Genomic DNA, 27,516 nt, shown 5'->3' with positions numbered 1-27,516 from the left:
GTTTCGTCTCCACGACTACGCATTCGATATATTGCACAAACTATACGAGCGAGGTGGCTGCCAAACTACTCACGGACCCGGCGGAGCGTTGACTGACCTTACGTGGAGGGGGGGGCGCGTTCAAACAATAACTTAGCGCGCCACACTCGAAAAACTGTATCGCGTCGTCACAGTGACGACGCCTTAGCTTTCTAGGGTTAATAACTCAAATGTTTATTAAATTTGATGAGAAATGCTTCTTCTCAATATCCTATTAAGCCATAATTCAAAGAATAAAATTTCATTATTGTAAAGTCCCCAGCTGATCTAAATTCACTTTATAACTCCAGGTGTTGTAAACTTACTTTGCATAACAATCTCCTTGATATTAAGATTTAATGTATTCTGTGGGATTTGGTCTAAAGAATTTTTTTTGTTTTATCTGATGATTCAATTTTACAATAGTTTATGTATTTCTATCTTATATCTATGATAATTTGTTTTATGTTAATTTTAACTTTAACTAATATATATAAATCAAAATTGCATGGGAGTATGTTCTTCTTCTTGTATGGACATAAGTGTGTGTGTGTGTGTGTGTACTTATATGGTATAAACTCCTAAGTTATTTATTAATCTTTTATAAACAAACATAAAATAGTATGAACTATTAACTTTTCAAAACAAAACTGTAACAGGGCCTAAGTAGGAGAAGCTTCTACTCCCAAACTCATTCCTGACTTTGGGAATGTGAAGCAGGTCACCATGGTGGATACTGTGTTGAGAGACCTCCTTCCGGAAACGGAGCAATCTTACTGTTATTGTGTCTAGATGCCAGTATTGAGTTAGAATGTTTAGATCTGATAACAGATGGCAGTGGATGTTATAATCATGTAATCCTACTGTTATTGTGTCTAGGTCTAGATGCCAGTGTTGAGTTAGAATGTATAGATCTGATAACAGATGGCAGTGGATGTTATAATCATGTAATCCTACTGTTATTGTGTCTAGATCTAGATGCCAGTGTTGAGTTAGAATGTATAGATCTGATAACAGATGGCAGTGGATGTTATAATCATGTAATCCTACTGTTATTGTGTCTAGGTCTAGATGCCAGTGTTGAGTTAGAATGTGTAGATCTGATAACAGATGGCAGTGGATGTTATAATCATGTAATCCTACTGTTATTGTGTCTAGGTCTAGATGCCAGTGTTGAGTTAGAATGTATAGATCTGATAACAGATGGCAGTGGATGTTATAATCATGTAATCCTACTGTTATTGTGTCTAGGTCTAGATGCCAGTGTTGAGTTAGAATGTATAGATCTGATAACAGATGGCAGTGGATGTTATAATCATGTAATCCTACTGTTATTGTGTCTAGGTCTAGATGCCAGTGTTGAGTTAGAATGTTTAGATCTGATAACAGATGGCAGTGGATGTTATAATCATGTAATCCTACTGTTATTGTGTCTAGGTCTAGATGCCAGTGTTGAGTTAGAATGTGTAGAAGGTCTGATGAGAGCTGTTAATGAAGTGTGTGACACACAAGAGTGGAGACTGAATGTGCTGCGGATAGCCAAAAGTAACCCTGAGACCTACTCTGTGGTACTGCGGTTGCTTCCAGTCCTATTGTCTACAGTCACACCACAGACAAAAGCTCAACTTGTAAATCACTTAGTTGAGCCCTACTTTTCATCTTTGAACTCTTCAGTTGTTGAACAGTTATCCAAACAGATACCCTCAGTTATATGTGCCATTGCTGGGTCCACTGAAGTATGCAGGTTTGTGTAAATAACAGTTAATATAAATAAAAATAAATATAATCAAAAACCTCTGTCTTGTTTTTCCACTGTCGTGGCCTACACGTTTGTTTGTGCACAATCGTGGTTTAATTATATGTTGTTTATTTTGTGACCATTTTTTTGTATGTGCATTGTGTTGTGTTCTTTTTTAAATTTTATTTTATTTATGTTGTATGCACATTGATAAAGCCATTAATATTTTTAATGGTCTGATAATGAAAGAATAAATCCTTCAAAACATATGTCACTAGAGGACATGAAGGAAAAACTCTGATTGTTGATGAGAAGTATGCTAGCAGTTACTTAATCCGAGCAAGTATCCTAAATTAAATCATTATAACAATCCTGGCTGTAAAGATCAATAATCCTAATAATATTATAAATGCGAAAGTGCATTTCTTTTTGCTTTCACGCATCAACAAAAGGAGTTTGCTTATTTCCTTGGACTGTATTATCAAATAGAACGATTTTGTTAAGTCATGTTAGTTTTTCCTTTGACGTACCGCAATTTCAATGACGCTGATTTTGCGTAATTTATTTATACACATTTACAGTTTGGTTCGAGTTGGGTTTTGTACCAGTATTAAAATAATATTCTCAGTGTATGAATGGTTTTAATTTGTCACTGGCATTAGCTGTAGTAAAAGTTAGACAAAACCATTGCTATTTCTACTTGAAGTACATTACTAATCAAGCTGTCTGTAATTAATATTATTTACAAGTCTATATTTTAAAGTATTGTTCATGTAAATTAATCAATTTTATTGACACAACTCTGTGTACACCAGTAGTACAGAATGGGTTGAAGTGGATGAACAAATGTTTCAACCCACTTATCTCATTATTATCAATATCTCTGTGTATTTAAATGAAACATTTAAGTACTTCAGAGTGGAACCTTGTAGTAATTTATAAACATAAATAGTCTTATGTATTATTCCAGTGTTCAAACTATTCATACATTTCATTCATCCTAAACTTCTGTGTATTTAAAATATTAGTAAGATTTCATTTTCATTTTTTAAATTTGCTTGTTTTTGTTTTTCTAGACTTAATCTGTTTTAAATTCTACATTATTAAACACTCCATATATGACATTTATGACCAGAAGTATGTAACATTTTTATTGGTGTTCATACAAATATTGTGCGTAATTTATTTCAGGAGTACGACTGGCGAGTTTAATGCCGTATGCAAAGTTTGTGACAGTGATTCTACTGAGAAGCCATATTTTATTCTGGACACTTTGGAGGAAGTTGCTGTGTCACTGCTCGAGAAATATTTACAACTTCAATCCAATCAGTCTGAAAGTGTAAGGAAATATGTAGCAGCATCTCTGAAACAATGGAGTAACCACATTCCAGTGAGTTTGCTTACTTTAGAACATCTAATATTCTCTTACGTTAAATTGCTGAATTTATCTGTCCATAATGATGGTTTCATTTGTGTTGATAAATTATTACAGAGATAACGTTTTGCTAGAGGGAATTATACAGGAATGTTTAAAAGTATTTAAACAATTTATTACTTATTGATTCAAGTTTTTATTTCTCCATGTTAGTGTATTGCCTAAGAATGTTTTTTGTGCCACAAAATGATACATTATCAGATATAAACAATTGGTAAATGGTTTGTAAAACCAATTAATCCAAGACTAATGAAATATTTTGGAAAAATCTCCTTTGTAAATAAAGTTGCTGAAGCCTTAGGACGCTTAGATTACTAACGATGGCTTAGCAACAAATATGTCAAAACAGCTGATGTCTCTCAACTGACAATGTTTGTTACTTCAGGCTTGTGCAAGCGTACCTTTAAAGTGGTCATGCTCCCTAATGCATTGACGGACTTCATTGGATAAGATCCAATGGAATTGTAATAAAAATTGCAAAATAGTTGTATCTTATAAATTTTGTATAACTATATAGGTTTTTTGTTATTTGACTTTTAAAATTTTCAACAGGCGCCATTTAGTTGTTATTAAAGCAAATCACATTATTGTTTTTAAAGTTTCCTTTTATTTCTCATGATCTGTTTACAAAGTATGGCATATGTAGCTTTACTAGTTCTGGAGATAAATTAGTTTTACTAGTTCAAGAGATAACACTTTTTTTATACAAAATAGTGGCTAGCAGCTAAATGACACATTTCTCTACCTATGTTTATATGACATTTTTTATTTGAAATCATGAGTACTATCAGCCACAGAAGTTTGTGACACCCTTTTCTGAACACTCTGTGTAAACAAATCGACGAACTACCTTAGTGTATTAAATGTAAATAATATATTGGTTATAATTTGTATTTTCTGTATTTATTTTGGCGCATCATTGCGAGTCTGCTGAGTCTAATCTATTCGCGGTAGCAGTGTAAATTCCTTTGAAATAGCGTGATCTCATACCGAAAGTTCGTCCACCGCAGAACTCTAACCCGCAACATTTGACTGTGTGTCTCACGGTAGTGCTGCTTGAAAAATATTTGTTCCCTTTATTTTTTCGAATTGGATACATGCATTTTTCAAAGCTCACTGAAAGGAAAATTATTAGGTATACACGATGTTGTTATCTTACAGTTAATTCTAGAACTGACAGTATGCTATATGACGTTATGTTTCTTTTCCCATTAACCAATTTTTCCAACACATCATTTACATTCCAATTATTTCTTTGAGATATCACTATAGTAGAAAGGAGATGTATTAACAAGTTCACTTTTTCTATTAAGATAATCTGATAGTTTATAATGGAATCATATAGGGTAGACCGGGGGAATTCCGCCACCCGGGGTTATACCGCCACCCAGTCTAGTTTACAAACGAACTGCAGCAAGAGATCGTGACATCGCCTGAACTCTAGCGGACAAAGTTAGAAACAGTGCCTCGTGTAATGGTGGCCATTGTTCACATTGTTTGTATTGTGTCGTATAAAGTTTACTTTTTAAACAAGCGGCATCTTATTTTTGAGCTTCAAATAAGTAAAGGTATGTACCTTATAGTGTTACATTAATTCATTTAAGGTAATAATATACGTAGTGTACATGTAATACGCTTCATTTTGATGTATTGAGGTTACACGTTTTGGCCCATCTCTTGACTTTGTTTACACATTTTCGCCATATTTGTCCGCTTGGGGTTATGACGCCACCTTCACCAGGGGTAATTCCGCCATAGTGGCGGTATTACCCCATGCTGCCATGGTGACTAATTTAGATTTTTAATGTTTAATTCTAGATGCCTAGAGTCCGAAAAAAGAACCACTGAGAAAGCGAAATGGACCGAACATGATTTACAAGCAGCTATAAAACAGGTTTCTGATGGAAAGTCAGTTAAAAGTGTTGCTTTAAACTTCAACATTCCCAGATCTACTCTTCGTGACAGATTGAAAAGTAGTAAAACCTCAAAACCGGAAATGGGACGACCTGCAGTTTTTAACAAAAGATCAAGAAAAAGATTTGACCACCAGAGTTATCACTCTTGCAAATCTTTTTTTTCGGCATTACTATAATGGATTTGAGACGACTGGCTTTTGAAGTAGCAGAAGAATTGAATATAAAAGCATAACTTCAATCAAGCCACGCGAATGGCCTGTGAAGATTGGGTTTCGGGATTTCGCAAGAGGAATCCTCAAGTTTCTCTACGAAAACCATCGGCAACAAGCATTAGTAGAGTGATTGGATTTAATAAGGAAGAAGTTGAACTCTTCTATAATAATTTAACAACACTGATGGAAAAACACAATTTTTGAGCCTACTCGTATTTTCAATATGGATGAGGACTGGAATTTCTAGTGTGCAAAAACCAGGTCATATCCTCGCCCCCTAAAGGTAAACATCAAGTTGGAGGTATAACCAGTTTGGGGAAAGAGGGAGAAATATTACTGTTGTGTGTGGAATAAGTGCATCTGGATCTTATGTCCCGCCAATGTTTATTTATCCAAGACGAAGGATGTCTCCATTGCTTTGAGAGAGGTGGTCCAGCTGGATCAGTTTTATACTTGTTCGCACAATGGCTGGTCAAATGAAAATATTTTCCTCGACTGGCTGAAACATTTTAATAAGATAGCAAAAACCATCACAAGAGGACCCAGTTCTCTTAATCCTAGATAACCATGGAAGTCATGTGTCCTTACCAAGCTATGAATTTTGTCGCCAAAACCACATCCATATGCTCTCAATACCACCTCATACATCACACAGACTGCAACCGCTAGATGTATCCTTCTATGGCCCTTTAAAAAATGTCCTTTAATAGGGAGTGTGACAAATACATGAGATCAAGCACGTACAGGAAGATTACTCCTTATGACATAGCCACAATTTTTAATGAAGCTTATGTGACTGTGGCAACGATTGATAAAGGAGTGTCGGGATTTCGTAGTACTGGGATATATCCAGTAAACAGAGACACTTTTAAGGAAGAAGATTTTTTTCAGTTCAGTCATTGGAGCCAATTGTCATCGACGACCAAGAAGACATGGATGCCAATCTCCAAGACCAAGAAAACATACATGAATAAAACAATCACTCAACGTAGGCCTATGACGAATCCTATGAAAGGAATTCCCATATACGATGTTGATGGTTTACCTGGAGTTCCTTGCTCCTCTGGATCAATGGTAAAAGCAGACTCGTCTCAATCTAAACACGAGAACAATATCTTTTCTAAAGCATTGGAGAAGTTTTCTCCGATTCCAAATTATGCAGCTGGTAAAATTAAAGAAAATGCAAAGAGAAAAAGCCATTCTTCCATTCTTACTGGAACTCCAATGAAGGCAGAATTGGAAAAAACAGCAGCCAAAAGGAAAGAAAAAGAATTTAAAAAGAAACAAAGCTAATCTAAAGGCTGCATCGAAACTGCTAGGCAAGCCCACACAAAAAAAAGTCAAGATACCCAAGAAAGGTGAAGCCACCTTAAAAAGTAATAAAATTGAAGGCCCAATTAAAAAGAATAAATCGAAAAAGAAACTTTGCAGACGGCAAATAAATTTCGAGACTTCATCGTCTTCTGATGATGACTTGGACATGCAAAATATATGTGATGACAACGAAGATGATGATATGTTTTGACATTAGATCTAAGGATGTAGAACTTTGTGTACTTTGCGGTGAATATGGATTTAATGAGCATTGGTTCAAATGCATATTGTGTGGCAAGTGGGCGCACTCTGAATGTAGTGGAGCTGAATCAGCAAACGATTACATTTGTGATTTTTGCCTAAATGACCTAAATGTAAAAAAAACTTAGACTTAGAAACATTGTTAAATATGTATTTATTATGATTTAATATGTAAAATACAACGAGTTTTTAAAATAATTTACACTGCGATTTCATTTATTCCACTTTTTCTTAATGTATTTTAGTTTATTTAAAGGTGGCGTCATTACCCCCAAAACAGTGGTGGAATTACCCCGGGTACCAGTGGTTGTATGCCACCATGCAAGGGTGCATACAAATATTTTTTTGACAGTTTTAGTTTACAGATACAATAACAATTACTTATAAATAAATATAACATCAAAGAGTGTACACTTTAGTATTTTTAGTAATGCAAAATACATTAAAAATTAGATGTAAAAAATCAAAAACCCTTAATGTGGCGGCATTCCCCCGGTCTACCCTATAATACATCTGTGGTAGTATATTTTCCTTTTACTTTTCAGCTTTTATTAAAGATTCTCTGTGCACATTATCAGTTACAGTAAATAAGTATGTTTTTTCTCCTCAGTGTTTGTGGATTAAGGATGAAAATAAATATGTTTAAACAATTTAAGTTGTAAATACTGTCAACAATAATTATGTATACATTGTTTGTAACAGGAGTCACAGTTCAAGAAGTATGTTAAGAAGTGGTTTGCACTGATGAATGATCCACATGCTGAGGTACGGATGACAATGGCACAGATGGCAGGTCTGCTGATCTCTGAGCGTACAGAGCCAGCTGTGGTGCAACTGTACAATAAGGTGGCAATGGCTATCATCCATCGTAGCCTCAGTACTGCAAACAGGGATCTGCAGTTGTCCATCATCACTACTAACTGTCTACAATAATTATGTATACATTGTTTGTAACAGGAGTCACAGTTCAAGAAGTATGTTAAGAAGTGGTTTGCACTGATGAATGATCCACATGCTGAGGTATGGATGACAATGGCACAGATGGCAGGTCTGCTGATCTCTGAGCGTACAGAGCCAGCTGTGGTGCAACTGTACAATAAGGTGGCAATGGCTATCATCCATCGTAGCCTCAGTACTGCAAACAGGGATCTGCAGTTGTCCATCATCACTACTAACTGTCTACAATAATTATGTATACATTGTTTGTAACAGGAGTCACAGTTCAAGAAGTATGTTAAGAAGTGGTTTGCACTGATGAATGATCCACATGCTGAGGTACGGATGACAATGGCACAGATGGCAGGTCTGCTGATCTCTGAGCGTACAGAGCCAGCTGTGGTGCAACTGTACAATAAGGTGGCAATGGCTATCATCCATCGTAGCCTCAGTACTGCAAACAGGGATCTGCAGTTGTCCATCATCACTACTGTCTACAATATAGCCTGGTACAGTAAAATAAATCTAAGTATCTGGATCAATTGGCATGAGATCTTCAAGAGAAGTAGTAGTTTTTTTTTAATTAGTTTTATCTCACTATATTGTAGATTTTCAGTATGTAATGATACATTAACACCACTTTATAAAATTTTCAAACATTATACTATACAAATGGATTCTAAAATATGGTGCTACTAAAGTTCAAGAGAAAGTTAATCACAATAAAATAAAGAAAAATGTTCTTATAAATGCTTTTTCTAAAATACTTAGTTTTCAGTCTATCTGTTTGTGCTTTGTACATATAGTCTTTTCCTAATTAACTGTTATAGTTATAAAGCTGAAATTTTGAACATATGTTGTGTTCGGACATCTTTACGTTTTTTGTTGAGAATGATGAATTAAAAATATAATTTTGTATAAATAAATTGTTTTGTTTAACTTGATTTATTTAAAAATTAGATTTGTTTGTTTTTAATGTCTGTTTGAAATATATGATGATCTGTATGGTGAACATGCCCTTGAATCAATAACGTTGTTGATTTGTTTTGTAAGAAATGTTTTGATTGTGACATACACACCAAAATACAGTGTTGGAAGATGAATGGACTAAGTATATATCAATATGAATCAATATACAAGTCTAGTACCACTATACTAGATTCACAATAGGAACAGTAATTGAACATTTTAACCCTTTAGCCGACATAAGATCAGGTTTCTTTGATACCTAGAAGCGATAAGTGTACCCTTGTGCTGAAGTCCTCAAGTACTGAGTATTGTTTTCTGTATTAAGTGTTTTGTGACATACTATTGAATAAGTTATTTAAATTTCAGTTTTTGAAACAAAAAATTTATCCAAAAGTCTTAATAGATTTATAAATATTTATAAATATTTTAAGTACCAAGTAATGTTTAAATATTATATAATATACTATATAATAATATAAGTCATGGCTGTTGTGCACGAAACTAGTATTGTACAATTTATCTTGAGTATGGTTGTTGAGGAGTGAAGAACTTTGATTTTAATCAGATTGGGGTGGTTGGAGTTTAATTAAATTAAGTTAAGATTTCTACTGGATACTCTGACAAAATTGTAACATGGTTTATAATGTTTTGTTCAAAAGTATACAATCCTATAATATATATTCCATATATGAAATTAAAAAAAAAAATTATTTTTGAATAAATCAGAGTTAGTTATGATAACTTTTATTAGTACATCTATTGACTGAATATTTGTAAGTCTGAACATTGATCGTATCACACAATTTTCAGCATCTAATCATCTTGTAAATCTCCAGATATTCGGATTATTGTAGTGGTGGGCAATTTGACAAAAATTCAAATATAACACAATATAATTTTACCTGTTGAAAAATGGTAGCACTACTGCAATATGTACATATGTGGTATTTGTATGATAAATTTAGCTAGTCACTATTTTTTATATGGTTGTAGATCAAAGAAATTTCACATAAGCTACTATTTTAACACAATTAATTTTACTTACAATTTTAAATACCGACCTAGATTTATAAACATGTTTAGTAGTACAACACAGTACAGTACATGTTTGTACGAGTAGTTACCATAAACGTTATACAAATATACACATTAAAATTTACATTATGAAATGTAAATTTGCAGTATTGTAACATCGATTAAGCTGATGCTTCTTATTGATCTTATAATGGCAGATCATTTATAGCTGGCTAAGAAATAAGAAGTAATGTCTTTGTTAGGTTCACAAGCCACAGGTGATAGGACTGGCAAGGACACGAAGAGTGTCCTCCACATACTCTACTAGGTAGCTGACAGTTTAGTACTATCTGATCTACAACAATTTTTAGTTCATATAATATTTTTTTACCAGTAAAGAAAATTAATCTGGACATTGGAGCTTTCAATATCAGAGAGCTAAGAAAAACATGGCCAGGTTTACTGGTCTGTTTGATATAAACTATATAGTAAAATTTTGTCAGGTTTGTACTTACATAGAAAAAGGGTTTGCTTTCAACCTATGGACCAATCAATGTATTAAGAAGAATGTTTTTTGATTTCAGTGTGCCCAATGACAAGGTTCTCAACTTTACAATCAGGGCATTTGTGTTATTTTTGGGCCATCCGTCAGTCATGAACCATTCAGTCGCTCAGATTTATTTAAAGAATATTGCTGCTGTCAGGAACAAAACTGTGAAAGATATTTTCTTCAGATTCCAAGATGAGGTTTTTAAGGTAAGCTGTAATTTTAGACTAGTTTAAGTAAAATATCTTGGGTTCTGCATACAAAATTGAATTGACTTATTTTTAGAAATCTGTATTATATTCCATTTATTTCTTCAGGCAAGTTCAAACATTGATGTTTTCAAAACTATAGTTTTCAATAATAAATGAGTGCACCCCCAGAGTGGCCAAGCAGGTAGTACCTATGGGACTTACCAATAATAATCCAAAATACAGTAGATCTGTGGTCAAATGAACATTCATACAATTAGCAACAGACAATAATTTATTAATAACTAATAATTAATAAAGGATCATACTGATAAAAATGTAAGAAAATATTTCATTGTCACAAGAGTGATCAGAAGAAATTGATTTTGTTGATGTATTTTTGACACCTTTGAGTAACTTGAACCAAGTTACTTGAGTCCATTGTTGAGTCCAAGAGTCCATTGTTGTTGATTGTTTCTTTGCAACACTTTTGTTGTGTCAAGTGAACATGACAGCATCAGAGACTTGTGTTGTGGTGGCGAGAGAATTGGAGTGGAACTTTCCTACTGTTCGCTTATATCCTACTGTAGGCTTGATTGTAAACTAAGTGTTTTGCGTAACCCTGAACTGTGTAGAGATACATCTTGTACTAATTACCTGAACTACGTTCAACAGCAGCAATAATGTTTTCCTGTTACATTATCATCATGTTCGCAAGAGCAGTCATACTGGAACTTTGCGCTAGGAAGTGATCCTGTTTCCCATAATGTAAAAAAGCACTAATTGTTCTGGCATTCAGAATTCTGCGGTAAGGGTAACGTTGCCTGTATTCTTCAACAGCATACACATAGCATTGCCTTCACATACACCATAAATAAACACCATATTGGCATATTCTTCACTTGTACATAAGTGTGGCATGACTACTACTCCAATACAATAATTACTACAGAGAAAACTACTTGCACAAACCGAAACTCAATTACTATGAACAGAATAATATACACATGGACTGAAACTCAGTTGTTAGCTCTCAAAATTAGTTGAATTCTACAATTCAAGTCATATCATTGTTGAACAGCTGCTTATTGTATTGCCAGCTTATGAAATAAAAATTTCCTGCAAAATATCATTCTATGTTTTTAAATCAATTAAATTTAAATTAACCAGTACAGTTTGTCAGCAGCACCTGAATGCACTGCTACAACCAATATTCTCTATTAAATTTAAGAATTTATTTTTACATTTAAGAATTTAAATTTACAATTTTTTAGTAGGAATTTAATTTGTTTAATGGGTAATTAACAAAGTTATTGTCAGTAAAATGTAAAAGGCGTGTTTCTTGGTGAAATAAAAATGTTATTGCTGCACAAAGATGAAAAAATGTGCTTTCCCCTCCATTTTTGGCATGTAACACTGGTATTGTCAAAAATTAATTAAATTACTGTTCTGGGACATGTTTAATTTAATTTATCAGGTCAAAAACCATAATAAAAAATTTAAATTCTCCCCATAATCTACCTCCAATAATTTCAGGAAGACCTTGTTTTACATGGTGAGCAGAAATTTAAGTGAAATATTTCGCTAACCGTAATGCTAACAAAACATTTCCGGACCCATGTTTATACACATTTTTTTCATTATTTTTACATGTATAATGAGCTCCCACAGTTTCTGCATATCTTTGTGGATTACCCTGTATAAACAGCAATTTATTACACTCTAGCTAGCATTATTACTTTTTAAATATTGTTTGCAATTTGCAATACTATAATAATTAGCTTCATCAGTATTAATCCATATTTCTGTTAAAATCAAGATATATGGGTACTTATAATTTATTTGTGACTCTCATCACAATTTATCAATAGCTTTTTCTTATACTTCAAGTATTTTTATGATTCATAAGTAAGATTGAATATGGCTCTATTTCTAAAATAAAACAAAACATTACCAAAACGCATGTCTATTATTTACATTATTGAGACATATTTCATACTTAATTTTAAAAATAATAGAATTTCTGCTATGTAGAAAAAAGAGAAATGTGTTTCATGATTAATTAAGACAAAAGTCCTAAGTATAATCTGAAATTAATTATAAAAACAGAGTAGAATAATAAATGAATATGACAAAAAATAACTCAAATAAAATAAAAAATAAAGCTTACAATTTTTCCAGGTTAGCCTGACATGTTACTATACAATTACAGGAGCAGATTGTGTGTCAGTGGCCTTGTTTCTTAGTCATCCTTGTACATTATAACATACTGTAGAATGTTATTGTTATTCAGGTAATATCTGAGCTACTCATCCACAACCAGCTGTTCAACCCCAAATGTGTGTCAGCAACCTTGTTGAACCTTACTCAGGGTCTCAGTTTCCAAACAACCAAAGATTTCTTGGACACATCAGGACCGAAGTACCTTCTGAAGTATCTGCTACCACTTATTATCAAGAAGCCTAAAACCACAGAAATATTGTCAGTTGTGGCTGCTATGGCTGGCACAGAACTCTCTTCACTTCTAAAAGACTCTTTTCAAGTAAGTTGCTATTTGTCAGAAGCATGATAAAGTGAATTCACATTAAACACATTATGATTAGACTTTATTTTAATGTATAATTATTTAAATGGTATTCAAATTAATCCTGAATATTTAAGTAGTAAATTGTAGAGAGTAGACACTTTAAGTTGGATTACATTGTTTTAGGTAAATTGCCGATTTCAAAATGATCTTTTTTCAAAGTTTTAGTACGATTATTTGTAGTAATAAATAAATACAATTTATTATTGATCTTTGCAAGATTAAATCTACAATAAAAACAATTGATTCCTGTATTATGTTTAATGTATTCTAATTTTTAAAAATGATTGTGGCATATGTTCAAAATAAACCAAAGTGTTCACAATTATCACCTTAGTAAGAAAGGAGTCATACTGTTTGTGTCCGTAATAGTCAGCAAGCTATATTTACTCCCGCAGTGGTGGTAAACAAACAATGACCTTTTAGCTGGACCATTGCAACTTGTGATTTTCCAGTTATGTCAGCTACAGTGCAAGATTAAGTGGCCCTGAATAGTCCAATTTTTGGAATATAAGTTCAATATTAACTATCTGTCATTCTAATGCTTAGGGTATAAGTAACTCTACCAGTAATTGTATTACTAAGCTTACCCTTTAGAACAACGCCATCATCAATTCTTGCAGTGAAAATGTCAGAAACTATCTCTTTAGTTAATGAGTACAAACTACCAAACATGTAGTGTGGTCAGACACAGTTCTACCAAATTTTGAACATTCCTTTCCTTTTGTTGGCGTCTTTCAATAGTAATCACAGCCATTAGGGATGCTTAATGGATAATTGTAACGGCTGGAGTTTGATAAATTGGGCTAAACATAAAAAACTCCCACATAATAAACAACACAAAGAATAATGTACACTCAGTATATTGGCATCACTGTTATTCCCTTACCTATGATTCCACCTTAGTGATGTCATTCTAGCCTTTTACTGTTGGCTAAAGAGTACCTGTTGTATTTCCTCATTCTCAACATAGGCCATTTCTTGTTGCTGATGGAATTAAAATTCTTCTTGTAAGATCTTTTCCTCAGTCTAGGTGGAATTTTATTAAAGTTCAGTAGGAAACATTCACACTTACTAACTCTAAACTTGAGAGTTACGTCATGTTCATTCCTTGAAAAATTGAAAGTTACAACAGTTCATAAAGCTTGTTCTGACTACTGCAAAAAGTGCATCCCTAGAGGGTTTTTAGGGACTATATTATAGGATGAAGCGAAGAGAATGAAAAGACAGTGAGTTCAATTCCTTTGGAGACTGAAACAATGCATTGTCTTCTTAATTCTTGATAATGAAAGAATGGAAAAAGGGAAGAGAATAGGGATGGATCCATTCCAATACTCAATTCTTTTCTTCTTTTCATTCGATTTAAATACCAATATTTTCAAAATATTTTATTACTAAAATAATAAAATCAGCAGGAATGCTTAATCCTTTTAGGATGAGTGTACAATTTATAGCCTGCAAAGTATGTTGTCCAAAACCAAAAATGTGGTTTATATATAGCTCACACTAGTCATGTCTAAAAAGACGAGTGAACTATCTGTACCTTGCTTTGGTGTAATGTTTACTATTAAGGAAACTTTGTACAAGTATTTTAAGTAGTCATGGTGGTAATATGAGTCAACTTCATCTTTTTTATCGTGTAACAGCTGTTGCATCATATCAACAGTATTTTTATTTTTTTTTTGTACGTATTTGTGTTTTTTATCCTCCAATCAATCCAATCAACCAATCAACATGAAATTTTATTCTCTTATAGAAAATAAATTAAGAAACTGAAAAATGTTGTTTTTAAAATTATTTTTTCTTATATTAAACTAACAGTAAATAAAATAATTATAACAAAAAACACAAAAGAGACAAAGTAAGATTCATAAAACGTTTATATTTTCCCTATTTTCACCTTTGTATTTGTAAGTATCTCATAATGCAGACTTGGATAGTTTGTAAAAATCACTTCAGGACAAGATTTTAAAAAAAAAGCTCAGCGGTACAATAAGGATGTTTTGAAACAGTTTATGTAATAACAACTCCTTTTGTCCACAGTATGTCTACCCACATGTGAATCTTTTTGAAGATAAGAAGACTTTGGAGAGTGTCTGTAAGCTGATAGAACAGTACACAGAATATTCACTTATAAGTTTAATTCGCATATCATTCAAGGTAAATAAATTCATTCCTTTGTAAAACTAATCATATTGTTTTTATTAAAAGTCTTTGTTTACATTGTGTGTGATATGAAATAGTACATTATTACAAAAGGATAAAAATAAACAAGTGTATTTTAAATATTTAATTTTTGTATCAACACTCTTTAGCACACATTATACCAGCTTCTTCGTATTGGAATAAATCACTTAATTTAAAAACAAACACTCCAATAATCATTAAATTTTATTTCTCTGAGGTCTTTCATTTTCGAAGAAAACATCATTAGACCTACATAATTGAAATAAAAGCACATTTTCATGGAGATAAGAACAATTGTCATACAGTGTGCCTTATAATAATAAGTACTTCATTACTAATAATAATTTCTGTTTGTAATATTTTTTGAAAACCTCAAAAATATCTTTTTTAGAATACTACAAAAACAACAGCTGGTTTTGATACATAAGTTGGTCCAGAAAGTGATTGTTTTTCATTATCAGAGATCTAAAAAAATCAACTGGTGCACAGTTCAAGTTTTTCAACATACTATCCTCAAACTCTGTTATTGTTTGAGTAGAAGTAAATGTAAAAGACACAGCTGTTTTGGTATGTAAACTTGATATTACTACTGTGTTAAGTTATTATGTAGTAAAAATTAAGTAACACATGTAAGTTTTAATTGTTTTTCTTATGATAAAAACTGTTGTTCACCACATGGTGCAAAAGTCTATTTAGACAGTTTATTGTAATTTTGACCTTGGCTTTGCCTTGTTCGTAAAACACGATTGTTCACAGTAAACATCCACTTTTAATCCTGGTGATAAAAACTACTATTGCAATATCTTCAGAGGGTAATGACACAGACAATGGATACGTTTCTATACAGACAGTTAGCGACCGTGGCGCAAAATTTAGTTAGTGGATGACAGCATCAGAGAGCACTAGTGTCGCGCTAGGCCTCACTCCCGTTGCCAATAGCAACAGCAGTAAACACACGCGCTGGCACTGGCGCGGCGCGGCAGATACACTTCCTCGTCACCTCACCGCTGCTCTTGCTCAGTGCTCGCTCAGTAGTCTTGCTGCCTCGTACAGTACACACTCCTGTCTTTGCCTGAGTGTTTTTCATTACCTCAAAATATAATTCTGCGGTCAGGAAAATCTCGTTCAATTCCCATCTTTCCTCTAATGCAAATTAAGTTAAACAACATAAAGGTATTAAAAAATAATTCTTTAAAAATGTTGTTTCCCGTTACTAAACACAGAAATAAATATTTCTTTTATTTTGTAACTAAATAAAATTATATATATTGAATCGTTGAATTGAACTATGCATTGAATCATGTTTTGTCTATAGACTATACAGTACCTACGTCTTAATCCCAATACTGTACGCAATGTAACTTGTATTTTTGAAATTGAGAAATCTTATACAACGTTAAGCTTGTTAATTAGGTTATATTCCAATAATATAGGATATTAACAACAACAACAACAACAAAAACACCAATCAAATAAGCTTCATTGTATAAAAAAGCCTTATACGTGCATCTTATGAAATCCTAACCATGATACTACATGAATCAATCAGCCTAACTTTTTGCTCAGTTAGTAAAATCATAGAAATATTAAATGTAACTAGAATGCTAAAATCGAATGTCTGTATTTTTAAAAATCAGGTTAATCAGATGACGTTAAGTTCTAATCATGACAATTAAATTCAACTAGAGCAAAAAGAAAACAAATATTGTGGAAATAAAATGAAAAAGTTTTATTTAGAACAAATCTTCTAAAATAATTTTCAGCTGAACAATAATAAGTAACAGTACATTAAAAATATATTGATGAAAATTATTATTCTAAGAATTAAACAAAAGATAAGTATCAGCACTGAAATACGAAAACAATTAAAAAAGCAGAATTTATCATTTATGTGGCACACAATGTTTAAAAAATACTAGATTAAATTAAATTATTCTTCAGTAAAGCCCCTGCAGGACTTACATTCACATGAGATCTGATGAATCACTCAAATATTAAGTGAAAATGATCAGCAAAAATCCCTTATTTATCTTAAGTACAAATGTTTACTTTGAGAAAATACAAAGTTTATATTTCTAAATACACGCAGACCAAGTTCGTAATTAATATTTATAAAATACATAAACCATACATTGTAGTGTAGAGCAATCTGACATACAATACACAATGGAATAAACCCTGAGTTACAAAAGCTGATACAAGTTATTACTACACTGTATTTACATCGATACAAATTTCATTCTATAAATAAACAATTTTTTTTGAAACAAAAATAATATTTACAACATGTAAAAAACAGAACGTATCTTAATTGCAATTAAGCTGTCCGAGCAAGAGCAGGTTTAGTCGGATATCACAGTGCACAATATTCTTGTTAAATTAATAACATATATTAATTAATTATTACGTAAACACTAAATTGCACTTTTTAAGCAAGGAAAGGACAAGAAAAGGCATAGGTGTTCATAGTGTGTCTTAAAACACTGAAACCTTTTTATCTACCAGTATTTAATCACATTTCACCCATACATAATTTTTACTCGTGTCCGAGGATTTTAATTTTTCCTTCAGTAGTTTTTTTTCATTTGACTTGAAATCCATTTACACTGTTTATGCAGCAAAACTTTGAACAAATGTTTAAGCACAAATTGTTGAGTTTTCTTTACACTGTACGCATGAAATGGCATCGCATGAGATGACTTTGTCAGTTTGCTTTCATGAGTCTTTTCACAACATTTGCTTTATGAGCCACTTTCTTAAATAACTTTTTGTAGGTTTTGATTGGCAATCTCAACAACATACATTAAGTTTGACTGAGGGAGCTAAAAGTCCACTTGAGTCAGTCACTTTCACGTTTGAAAAAGTTCTGTTCAGAATTAGAAGTTCTTTGTGACTTGACAGCTTAGATTGTTTGTCGCACATTTTGCTTAAACACTGTTCACATTTAAACTTTCTATGATATGTGTGGGCCAAATAACCTGCAAAATATACTGTAGAACATTCTTCTAAGGTAACAATACTGAAATCGTCCGAATTGAGGATCATTTGACTTTGGAAATCATTTGCTGATGCTTCGTCTTCTTCAGACGAATTTGATGAATCTGAAAGCGGTGTTTGCTTCCTTACTCTGGACTGTGACGTCTTCCCACCTGTTGCCTTAGGTCTAGAAGTGCATCATAGTCAGGATTATATGATGTGGTTTTGGGTGGTTCTAGGAATTGCTGAATAGTGAGTATACGCATTGTACCTCTAAGTACTCAGACACTTGGATTTCGATTCCCACCCACCCCTTTGTCTGATTGAAGAAAATAAATTTTCAAGTGGGTCTTGGTTTAGTCTTGATGTAAGTATGTATTTACAGCCTTCATGATGATAAAAGTTCAGTGTATGCGCGGATTGTTAGTATGAAGCCATCGAAACAGGGTGGTCTTGAAACTTTGGGACTTAATTTCTTAAGGTTGGTAAACAGGTCCAAGGCGTTGGCAAAAAGGGCATTTATATGGCTGTTACTTGAGCTTAAATGCACAAGAGTCTGGATTTTTAGAATGGTGTGTTCTGCTGTTCATTGCATCAAATAAAGAATTTATTTGATTCAGAAAAGAGGACGTATCCAAAGCCGTATCGCTTTTTAGCTGGCCAATTTCGGTAACAGTTTTTTAATGCCGCTGCTGTCGTGTGGCTGAATATCTGAGTTGCAAGAGAAACAGAGAGTTTTTGAAAGGGGTTTGGCCAGATATGTGCTGGTGTTAGTTGAGGAGCTGCTCTTGTACTTTCACTTTTGCTATCAATATCAAATAATTGTCTTATATCGGAAAATGAAATGGTCCGACCATCATAGACAAAGTCGTGGGTCAACAGATTGTTCCTAAGGGACTTCAAAAGATGAGGTGGATCAAAAAGTTGCAACAACTTTTTGTCCACGACTTGTATAAAAATATGGTTTTGTCAACAAATACACCTAAAGTCTTGTAGGCTTTGACATTTGTTGTTGACTGGTCACATACCATAGCTTTAACATTGAGGCCTGCATCTGTTTTGTTATTGATGCATTCTTCGATTATAAGCCTTGTCTGACTACCCATCAGGCCTTTATCGGAAACAAAGTAACCAATTGGGAGTTTCCATTGATAAAACAATCCCCTAACCATAAAAAACAGTTGCTTCCTTTGCAATCCTTTTGTGTCGACCAAGACTACCTATGTCTTCATAGCCTTCAATTAGGTCGTATTGTGGTGAATATTCTAAACATTTCTTTATAGACATTTCGTTCGAACATCAAAACACATGCTTTTTCCAAAGTATTCATACTGTTTGATTTTAATTTAATTTGTTCCATTAGTGCTCTATTAAATCCTGTCATGAAGCATTTTTTTGTCGATATCCATATCCTTATTGTTGATTCTGCTGGCAAAATCAAACACTTTCGTAAATAGGTATACGTAGATGGAGATCTCAGGAACAAAGCGGTAGCAAATTTTTTTTCGTCGGAACTCCAATGCATGTTCTTTTTATAAATTTGCATTCTAAACAATATTTCGGCTTCTTTGGATTTGAATTTCAAACCTTCCAAGCCTGCTGAACTTTAATAAATTGGCATTTTAATCTTGAAATCTTGGCTCTTTTAGATGCCAAGTTTTTAGTTTGTGAGTTTATTTTAGACAGAAGCTTGTTTTTTAGTTGGTGACTGAAATAAGGCTCTCTTAATCTTAGAAAGACATTGTCTTGCACGTGATGCACTTTCTATCCATCCATGAACAGACGGCGAAACAGTTTTTCAAACACTGAAGCTGGCTGAAGAGGTGCTCACGGTCGGGAGATGGATGTTCTGTTAGAGACCTTCCGAGATATCTTCTAGGTGACTCTGCAGTACGTTTCTCACCGAGGAGAAGGAGAAGTTTGATGTGAAGGACCTGGAGTTGGCTCTTTTTCCTCTGAAGAATACTGTAATAGGTACAGCATTATGGACGAGTCGAACCACTAGGTAGAATGTCACCTTGTCGGAAATGCCTCTCACATAGCAGCTTCTTCTTCATCGATAACGGCGACAGTCCAATAAGATCTGGATTTCCTAGAATGAATTAATTTTTAATATAAAATCTTATAATTTGATGTTAGGTCAAGGAATTCCAGTGTTCATTTCATCTGTGAATAAAAGCCGGCGCTTAATGGAAAAATTAAACTTCTGAACATCACACTGTGTTCACACAAATATAGTGTAAGCATATATTATAAATGACTAATATCCTGTTATAACAATTTAATTCTTACCTGTTTTCTGAATCCATATATCACTATTTTCTCGTGGAAACCTAAACATCTTTAAACCCTTTCACTTTAAACCTACTGTTAGAACAGTTTTTTGTACGAACACCTAGTACCCGACATTTTCAACTAACAAATATAACTAACTGAACATCACACGTGTTCACACAAATATAGTGTAAGCATATATTATAAATGACTAATATCCTGTTATAACAATTTAATTCTTACCTGTTTTCTGAATCCATATTTCACTATTTTCTCGTGGAAACCTAAACATCTTTAACCCTTTCACTTTAAACCTACTGTTAGAACAGTTTTTATACGAACACCTAGTACCCGACATTTTCAACTTAACAAATACAACGCAGTAGCAGAACTTGAGTCAGTGGGAGGGTATCAGTACAGAGCGGGTGAGAGGTGGGGAAGTGAAGTGAGCCGCGCCAGCAGTAGAACGTGATCAGTAGGAGTGTGTCTGGTTCACAGCGGGTGAGTGGAGGGGAGATGCGAGCCGCGCCGCGCCGTTGAATTAGCAACAGTGGGACAAGAGAACTCGTGGCGGTACACCTAGCGCTCCACACGGCGCTCGCTGAAACTAAAGTCCAAATGTCTGTATAGAAAACGTATCCATTGTCTGTGGTAATGATATTTCAAAAGAGGACCATACGAGCCTTTGCTAAGTAGGCTTCAGGAGAAGCTTTCAGGACCCTGAGGATTATGACAATGGTAAATCTCTACCTAAAATAATTCATCTTGTGTACTGATGTGCAATCGCTAATACTGTATAGACACTTCAATGACTACAGTACAAATCACGGCACACGTTACCACTTACCTTACCAGCTCATTATCTCTTCCAATATGAAAAGAACCCCTCCTACATGGGCATGAAGCTGCACAACCTTCTGCCAGAAGACCTGAGATGTCTCACCAAGAGAAGATGGAAGACTGCTCTTCCTACTTGGCTGATCAACTCCATTTCACAAACTTAACGATTTCATTGAAAGAAGACAATAAACATTACAACATACCAAACTTAAGTATTTTTATTTAACATGTATATTGTCCTATCTGACACCATTTCAATTCTTGATGTATTTGAAAGTAAAGAATATTTGTATTTATAAAAATGCGCAGCAATCCATAAACTATCCCATGTAACTCAGGACAAGCACTCAAATTGTTAACATATTTATGTAAAGAAAGTTTGATATCTAATTAGAACAATGTTTGAAAATCTAATTAGAAAAATGTTTGAAAATCTAATTAGAACAATACTGGAAAAAAACTATTTATTTGTGCATTTTTTAATATATAACACACTTTTTTTCCATTCTATAAATCGGTTGTATCAGTCAGTTGAAAATTACAAAGTTAGATTTTCTTTGGCTTGATCAGTGTGGATATTGAACTAAATTGTTGTAGCAAATTTTTTATTTGATTTTTAAGGCAGTTATATTGCATGTAAAGGCAAGAAGTATATAGAAATATATAGTTTAGAACCTCCTGAATCCATTTGTATCAATATCATCACGTTATCTGATAGATAAACACATTTTTAATCCTCCTAATGCATGCTTATTTGAATTTTCATCTGTATATCATATACATCATTGACACTATTAGGGTTAATTTGTTCATAGTTTCATATTTCAAATACGAGTATATTAAATAACACTAATTTTATATTTTTGTACAGATTTTATTATTCCTTCCCTAACTGTTCTATATAGATATTATATCATAGTGGGCTTTTATGTACCACAAATACTGGGGTTAGTTTATTTTAGTGGGATCAATAAACTGAATCAACTAAATCAGTTTATAAATTAAGTTTTATTCAACTGAGTAAAATACATCTTCAGAGGGATATAATATTTATTTAACTAGAAAGTAAAAGAAAATTATCAACTTTTTAGATTTATTGTGTTTATTTTTTCATTTAAAAAGCCCACATAATAATAAAAAAAATAATAAAAATGGTTATTGATATTTTTGTTTTAGGTAATAACTTGTGAACTTCTATTATATTTCCATCAGGAGAAAAGAAAAGTTACAGAAGCTTTGTTGGAACTAAGAAGAATTGAATCTGATACGCCTGTTGAAGTGATCAAGCCAGATGGTTATCCCAACACAGACTCGGAAGTTGTAAGTAGTATTAAAAAATGGAAAATGTTTAAATTATAAAACAAAGTAAGTAAACTTTATTTTAAGTGTTTAAAACTTCATTGATTCAAAGAGAAATATTATTATAATAATTTGCTATAGTTTATCCCTAAAGTTTTCTCCAAAGAAAGCTTTAAAATTTGTACACTCTCGTTTTACGTCAGTGCCTAGTTTACAACTTTCAAGTGCAACAATCCAAATCTCTGTATTCACTAATAACAACTATCATAATTCACAAAGAATTAAGATATTGTATCTTGACTACAGTTTATTTAGCAGACAGTGAGTCGAATACAGATGCTACCTCTTTTTAGTAGGTATTGAACACCTAAGACATTGTGTATTTTGCTCAAGAACCTTATGTTGAGAAGGACTTTCATAAATGATATCCTTAACTTATTCGCTGTGGCAAAAAACATAACAAGAATTAGCGGATGCGGAACATTTTGAAACATTGTGTGTAGCGGTTCAACGTCCATAATGTGTGTAGCTCAATCGGCCCCTGTGGGGCCCGCTGCATCGAAGTGTTAAATGATTCCCCAAGCTGTTGTGAAGATATCACATATAAATTAGGTCAGATCTTTGGGTATACTGTGAAGGAAAAAGAAGAGTTGGAGCTTTAACATCTTATTATACACACATAATTTTATCTTGTTATGTATACTTCAAACTTGAAAATTTTTTATATAAATAGACATAGCATTAGGTATAATTGTTTAATTCTCTTTAAACACACCAAAGTTCTTTGGATTTTCATTTTTTATTACTTAAATTTGAAAAATACACATGACTCACTTTGGCTAAATATTTTTCCTACTTTTTAGCAATTTCTACTGAATAACTGCTTACATCACATGTTGAATAGACTTTAACACTTCCTCAGATTTTATACTTCATTTTCAAATAACGCATGTAAATGTAAATAAGTACAAACATAACTAAAGACTTCTTGTTATTACAAAAAATATATTGGTTGTGCTGTATGCTCAAATAATTTTTCATTTCACTAGTTGCCACTTTAGCTAAAGTTGTGATAACTTTAAAAGCTAGACTTTGTGATACAGCATTAAAAGAGAAAACTAACACACTTTGACAGATAATAGTAACTCATTTATGAATGATTTGCTAATAATACATACTTTTAAGTATAAAAGTTTGTAAGGTGAGTGCAGTGGATGGAGTAAGGACATTTTAGAAAGTGGGTATTTTGAAAGGGTCAGAGTAAACTTTATATGATCCATGTGACATAAAATCTGTATTAACCTGATCACAAAAATACAAAACACTGACATTTTTAATGTAGTGTGGATAAAAGTGAGGAAAGATTGGACCTAAGTAATCCTTGATGTACTTACTATATGGATGTGAACAATTTTTACTAACTGAGAAATATATCATCCTATGAATCATTCTGTTCTTCATATAGCTACAAAAATATATAGAAGGTTGCTGTTGACACAACATACTTTGAACTTTGCCAGATCAGGCTTACAAACTGAACTGTATTCTTTTAAGCCCATTACCAATTTATTGAGTTATTATCAAAATTTTAATTTTCATAAATTGGAATCTTTGATGGAGCTCTAATTGACCAGATTGAGCTTCCAAAAAGTGTTTGCCTCAAGAAATTCATTTTGAAAATTTTGAAAAAGTTTTAAATCATGTTACAGAATAAAGCTTAAAATTATATAAAAATTCCTTAGCTACAGTAAATAAATTTGTGTTTATGTATGTACAGGCTCAGTTCATTCAACCAAGGTTCCTAGGAGTTCTGGCTTATATGGACAGTATCCTTGTGTCACGGTCTGGGTGCGAGAGTGGGAAACGTCATGCATTGCTCACACTGCCGGAACTGATCCGACTGATGGGGAAAGTTCACATTACTCCTGTACGGTTCAAGGTACTGGCAACACTACGCTCCGCCCTCAAACTGTATGGTGACTCCTTCCCTGAACTCGTCTGCTTCGCCTGGCGTGCTTTTGTTCTCAAGTAAGTAACTTCCATACTTTCCTTAGTAGTAACTAAGTAGAGAAGAGGAGTTGTACTGAATTTACTGAATACTTGTTGTGTTGTCAGTGTTTCTACGCTGGGCCCTCTGCTAAGTACTATCGTGGTCTCCCTGTTACCTCTCCTAGACCAACATTCTGTGGAGATCTCTAGTGTATTCCACATCTGTATTGTGGACAACTTGGAGGCTGTGTCTGGATACCTCGCTGAGCTCTACTTCTTGCCTGACACACCTCCCATTCATCAAATTTACACATTGGTCCAAAAAGAGTTAGCGAAGCTCAGGTAAGTTTTTATCAATATCTAATTTTAGACAATATCTTGGTTATACTTTAAAAAAATCACCCTTTTTCCAAAATTGGTTCACTTTTTTGTTTTATTCACATTATAACTTAAAACTGAGACACATAATAACAAAACAACATGTACAGGAGAATCCAAGGAACACCATCTTACTCATTATGACATGTTATTATGTTATTCAGACGAATTATGTTTGAGTACTATATATTATAATATATTATCAAAGTTCTAATGAAATCAAATAATAAATTATATATTGCAGTATCATAAAGATACTTCATAGTCAAGTTACAAGAGCTATATTATACTATACTGTAAGCCAGGGCTGCCCAACCTACGGCCCGTGATTCAGTTTTATGTGGCCCGCCTTGTTGCCAAAACAACCAAATTTGTTTACAAGCATTTGAAATATTAAATAAATACAAATTTTGAGAACCAAGCAGTCCAGCCGATTTCACGTAGAACGAGCCGTATTCATTTGGTGGAGTATGAGTGTTGAAAGAAGTAAAGTAGTTGCAGACAGATTTCACTGACTACGGTGGTGGCTGCCGGCTGGCGAATATAGCGCGCGTAAAGCACGGCACAGCGCACGGTGCGGCGACGTAACCCCTACCCAATTCAAGGTCACCACTCGCCACGTAATTTGTATGTCCTAGTATCCTAGTAGGATTAATTAAAATCAATGTATTCAATTATTTATTGGTGACTTTTTTATTGTTCCGTCAGAATTAGAGCAAAAATCCAAAAGTCTGGGTTTATATTTATTTCTACTAAAAGAACCTAAAAACATAATATATTATAAACCTTTACCTAACAACTAATAAATAATAAGAAATTACAATAATCAGGAAACAAGGGCCAAATAACCTTAAAACTCATATTTTGCACAAGATTTCTGGAACAAACCCCGGGCAATACGTTTTGTTTGGGGTTCCAAATCCCCTGGGATGTTGGCCCGCCTGGCCATAAAGGCTTTACAATGTGGCCCTTGGGTAAAAAAGGTTGGGCACTCCTGCTGTAAGCTATCTGGAATGATGTGAATTGTAATTATGTCAATGTTTGAGTTTACATGTTGTCCTGATGTATTGTGTGTTTCTGATGATTGCTTGTAAGGGTGATGTGTGTTTTTAATATTTATATAATAACGAAGAGTATTGGATAATTATGTATTTAGATCACGGTTTTTTAATATATATTTTTATGTATGTTAGGAATTTGCCAGTAAAGGACCAGCTGGCAGTTACATTGCGAATGGCCACCCACGAGAATGCAGACGTTCGACTGCTGGGACTACACAAGCTAAGAACTGAGTTATCACTGCACCGACAACATATGGTGTGCCTCATCAGAGACCATGATAACATGGATCCCTTTATTCTGAAGGTACCAAACACTAGGCTGAGACAGTGCTCAGTTTATTAATCTTAGAACATCAGTATTTATATACAAAAAATAGTAGTATTAACAGCTTAACAATTGGATAGGGAAGAAAATTTAACATTCTAATGGGGAATAATTAAAAGTCATTAATTTTGTCAGTAATAATAACATTAAAATGTATATGTAAAACTTAATAGAAAAAGAATGATAGATGGAAACTTAAATCAGATTGTAGTTTTACCATTACAGACCCTTATGTCAATCATTGAAATATATAATTAATGATTAATTAAGTATATAATTGCAAAATATCTTTCATCATTTCAATGTAAGTGTTTCTTTTACATCTATTTCCCTGTCTCATCTTGTTTTTAAGCAGTTTTTCCGATATTGGTTAGTTATTATTCATACTGATGAAACTGAGAACAATGTTTTGATATAGTAAGATATAATTATTTTATTTTTAAATATGAAATTGAATCAAAATAAGAAAGGATTTTTTTTTAAACAGAAGTAATTACAATTTACTTTTTGTAGTAGTTTCCTGCTTGAGAAATATATATTTTTCCCATTGAAAATGAAGTTTTTTATCGTAGCACCATAGAAACAATTTTGTTAAGAAACAACTGTAAACTACTCCTCCACTCCACCATATTCAAATTGTCATGCTCCAAAAGCTTCTTTAAGCAGTCCCAAAATATGGAAATCACAGGGCGATAAGTCCATACTGTAAGAAAATGATCAAGTTGAGTCCAGAGCATTTCCTCTTGTTTGGAGTTGTTGTAAAAATGAAGGAGTACAACTGGCTCAGTGTCTTGGTGACAATGGAGCTGTTGATCCTTCTCTACTTCCTAATAGAGTTAAAATGGAAGGTTTATGTACCTGATGTATCTGTCAACAGTTGCTGGATGCCCTCATCTCAGGATGTAAAGACCCAAATGAGGGAGTACAACTGGCAAGTACTCAGTGTCTTGGTGAGATTGGAGCTGTTGATCCTTATCTACTTCCTAATAGAGTTAAAATTGAGGGTTTATGTATCTGTCAACAGTTGCTGGATGCCATCATCTGAGGATGTAAAG

At 33.3% G+C, this 27,516-nt stretch overlaps 2 protein-coding genes across 3 annotated transcripts in view; both read left to right on the top strand.

Annotated features, from left to right (window-relative positions):
* LOC124361257 overlaps window positions 1–7,827 on the top strand; it is a 38,938-nt gene extending 31,111 nt beyond the window's left edge. Inside the window, exons 10-12 of the mRNA XM_046815303.1 lie at window positions 1,456–1,762; window positions 2,948–3,146; window positions 7,597–7,827. Of these exons, the coding sequence (XP_046671259.1) occupies window positions 1,456–1,762; window positions 2,948–3,146; window positions 7,597–7,827 (737 nt within the window). The remainder of the gene's footprint in view (window positions 1–1,455; window positions 1,763–2,947; window positions 3,147–7,596) is intronic.
* Window positions 7,828–8,092: 265 nt separating this feature from the next.
* Window positions 8,093–27,516, top strand: part of LOC124360495 (serine/threonine-protein kinase ATR-like) — a 67,238-nt gene continuing 47,814 nt past the window's right edge. For both annotated transcript variants that reach the window (XM_046814172.1, XM_046814173.1), the window contains exons 1-8: window positions 8,093–8,339; window positions 10,398–10,569; window positions 12,842–13,090; window positions 15,176–15,292; window positions 22,586–22,729; window positions 24,486–24,736; window positions 24,824–25,039; window positions 26,269–26,440. In XM_046814172.1, coding sequence (XP_046670128.1) covers window positions 8,149–8,339; window positions 10,398–10,569; window positions 12,842–13,090; window positions 15,176–15,292; window positions 22,586–22,729; window positions 24,486–24,736; window positions 24,824–25,039; window positions 26,269–26,440 — 1,512 coding nt within the window. In that variant the 5' untranslated portion in view covers window positions 8,093–8,148. The remainder of the gene's footprint in view (window positions 8,340–10,397; window positions 10,570–12,841; window positions 13,091–15,175; window positions 15,293–22,585; window positions 22,730–24,485; window positions 24,737–24,823; window positions 25,040–26,268; window positions 26,441–27,516) is intronic.

Source organism: Homalodisca vitripennis, chromosome 4, assembly GCF_021130785.1.
Source record: "Homalodisca vitripennis isolate AUS2020 chromosome 4, UT_GWSS_2.1, whole genome shotgun sequence".
In the NCBI taxonomy this organism is placed as follows: Eukaryota; Metazoa; Arthropoda; class Insecta; order Hemiptera; family Cicadellidae; genus Homalodisca; species Homalodisca vitripennis.
The sequence above is the reverse complement of the archived record's forward strand: the minus strand, read 5'-3'. Positions and strand labels throughout refer to the sequence as shown.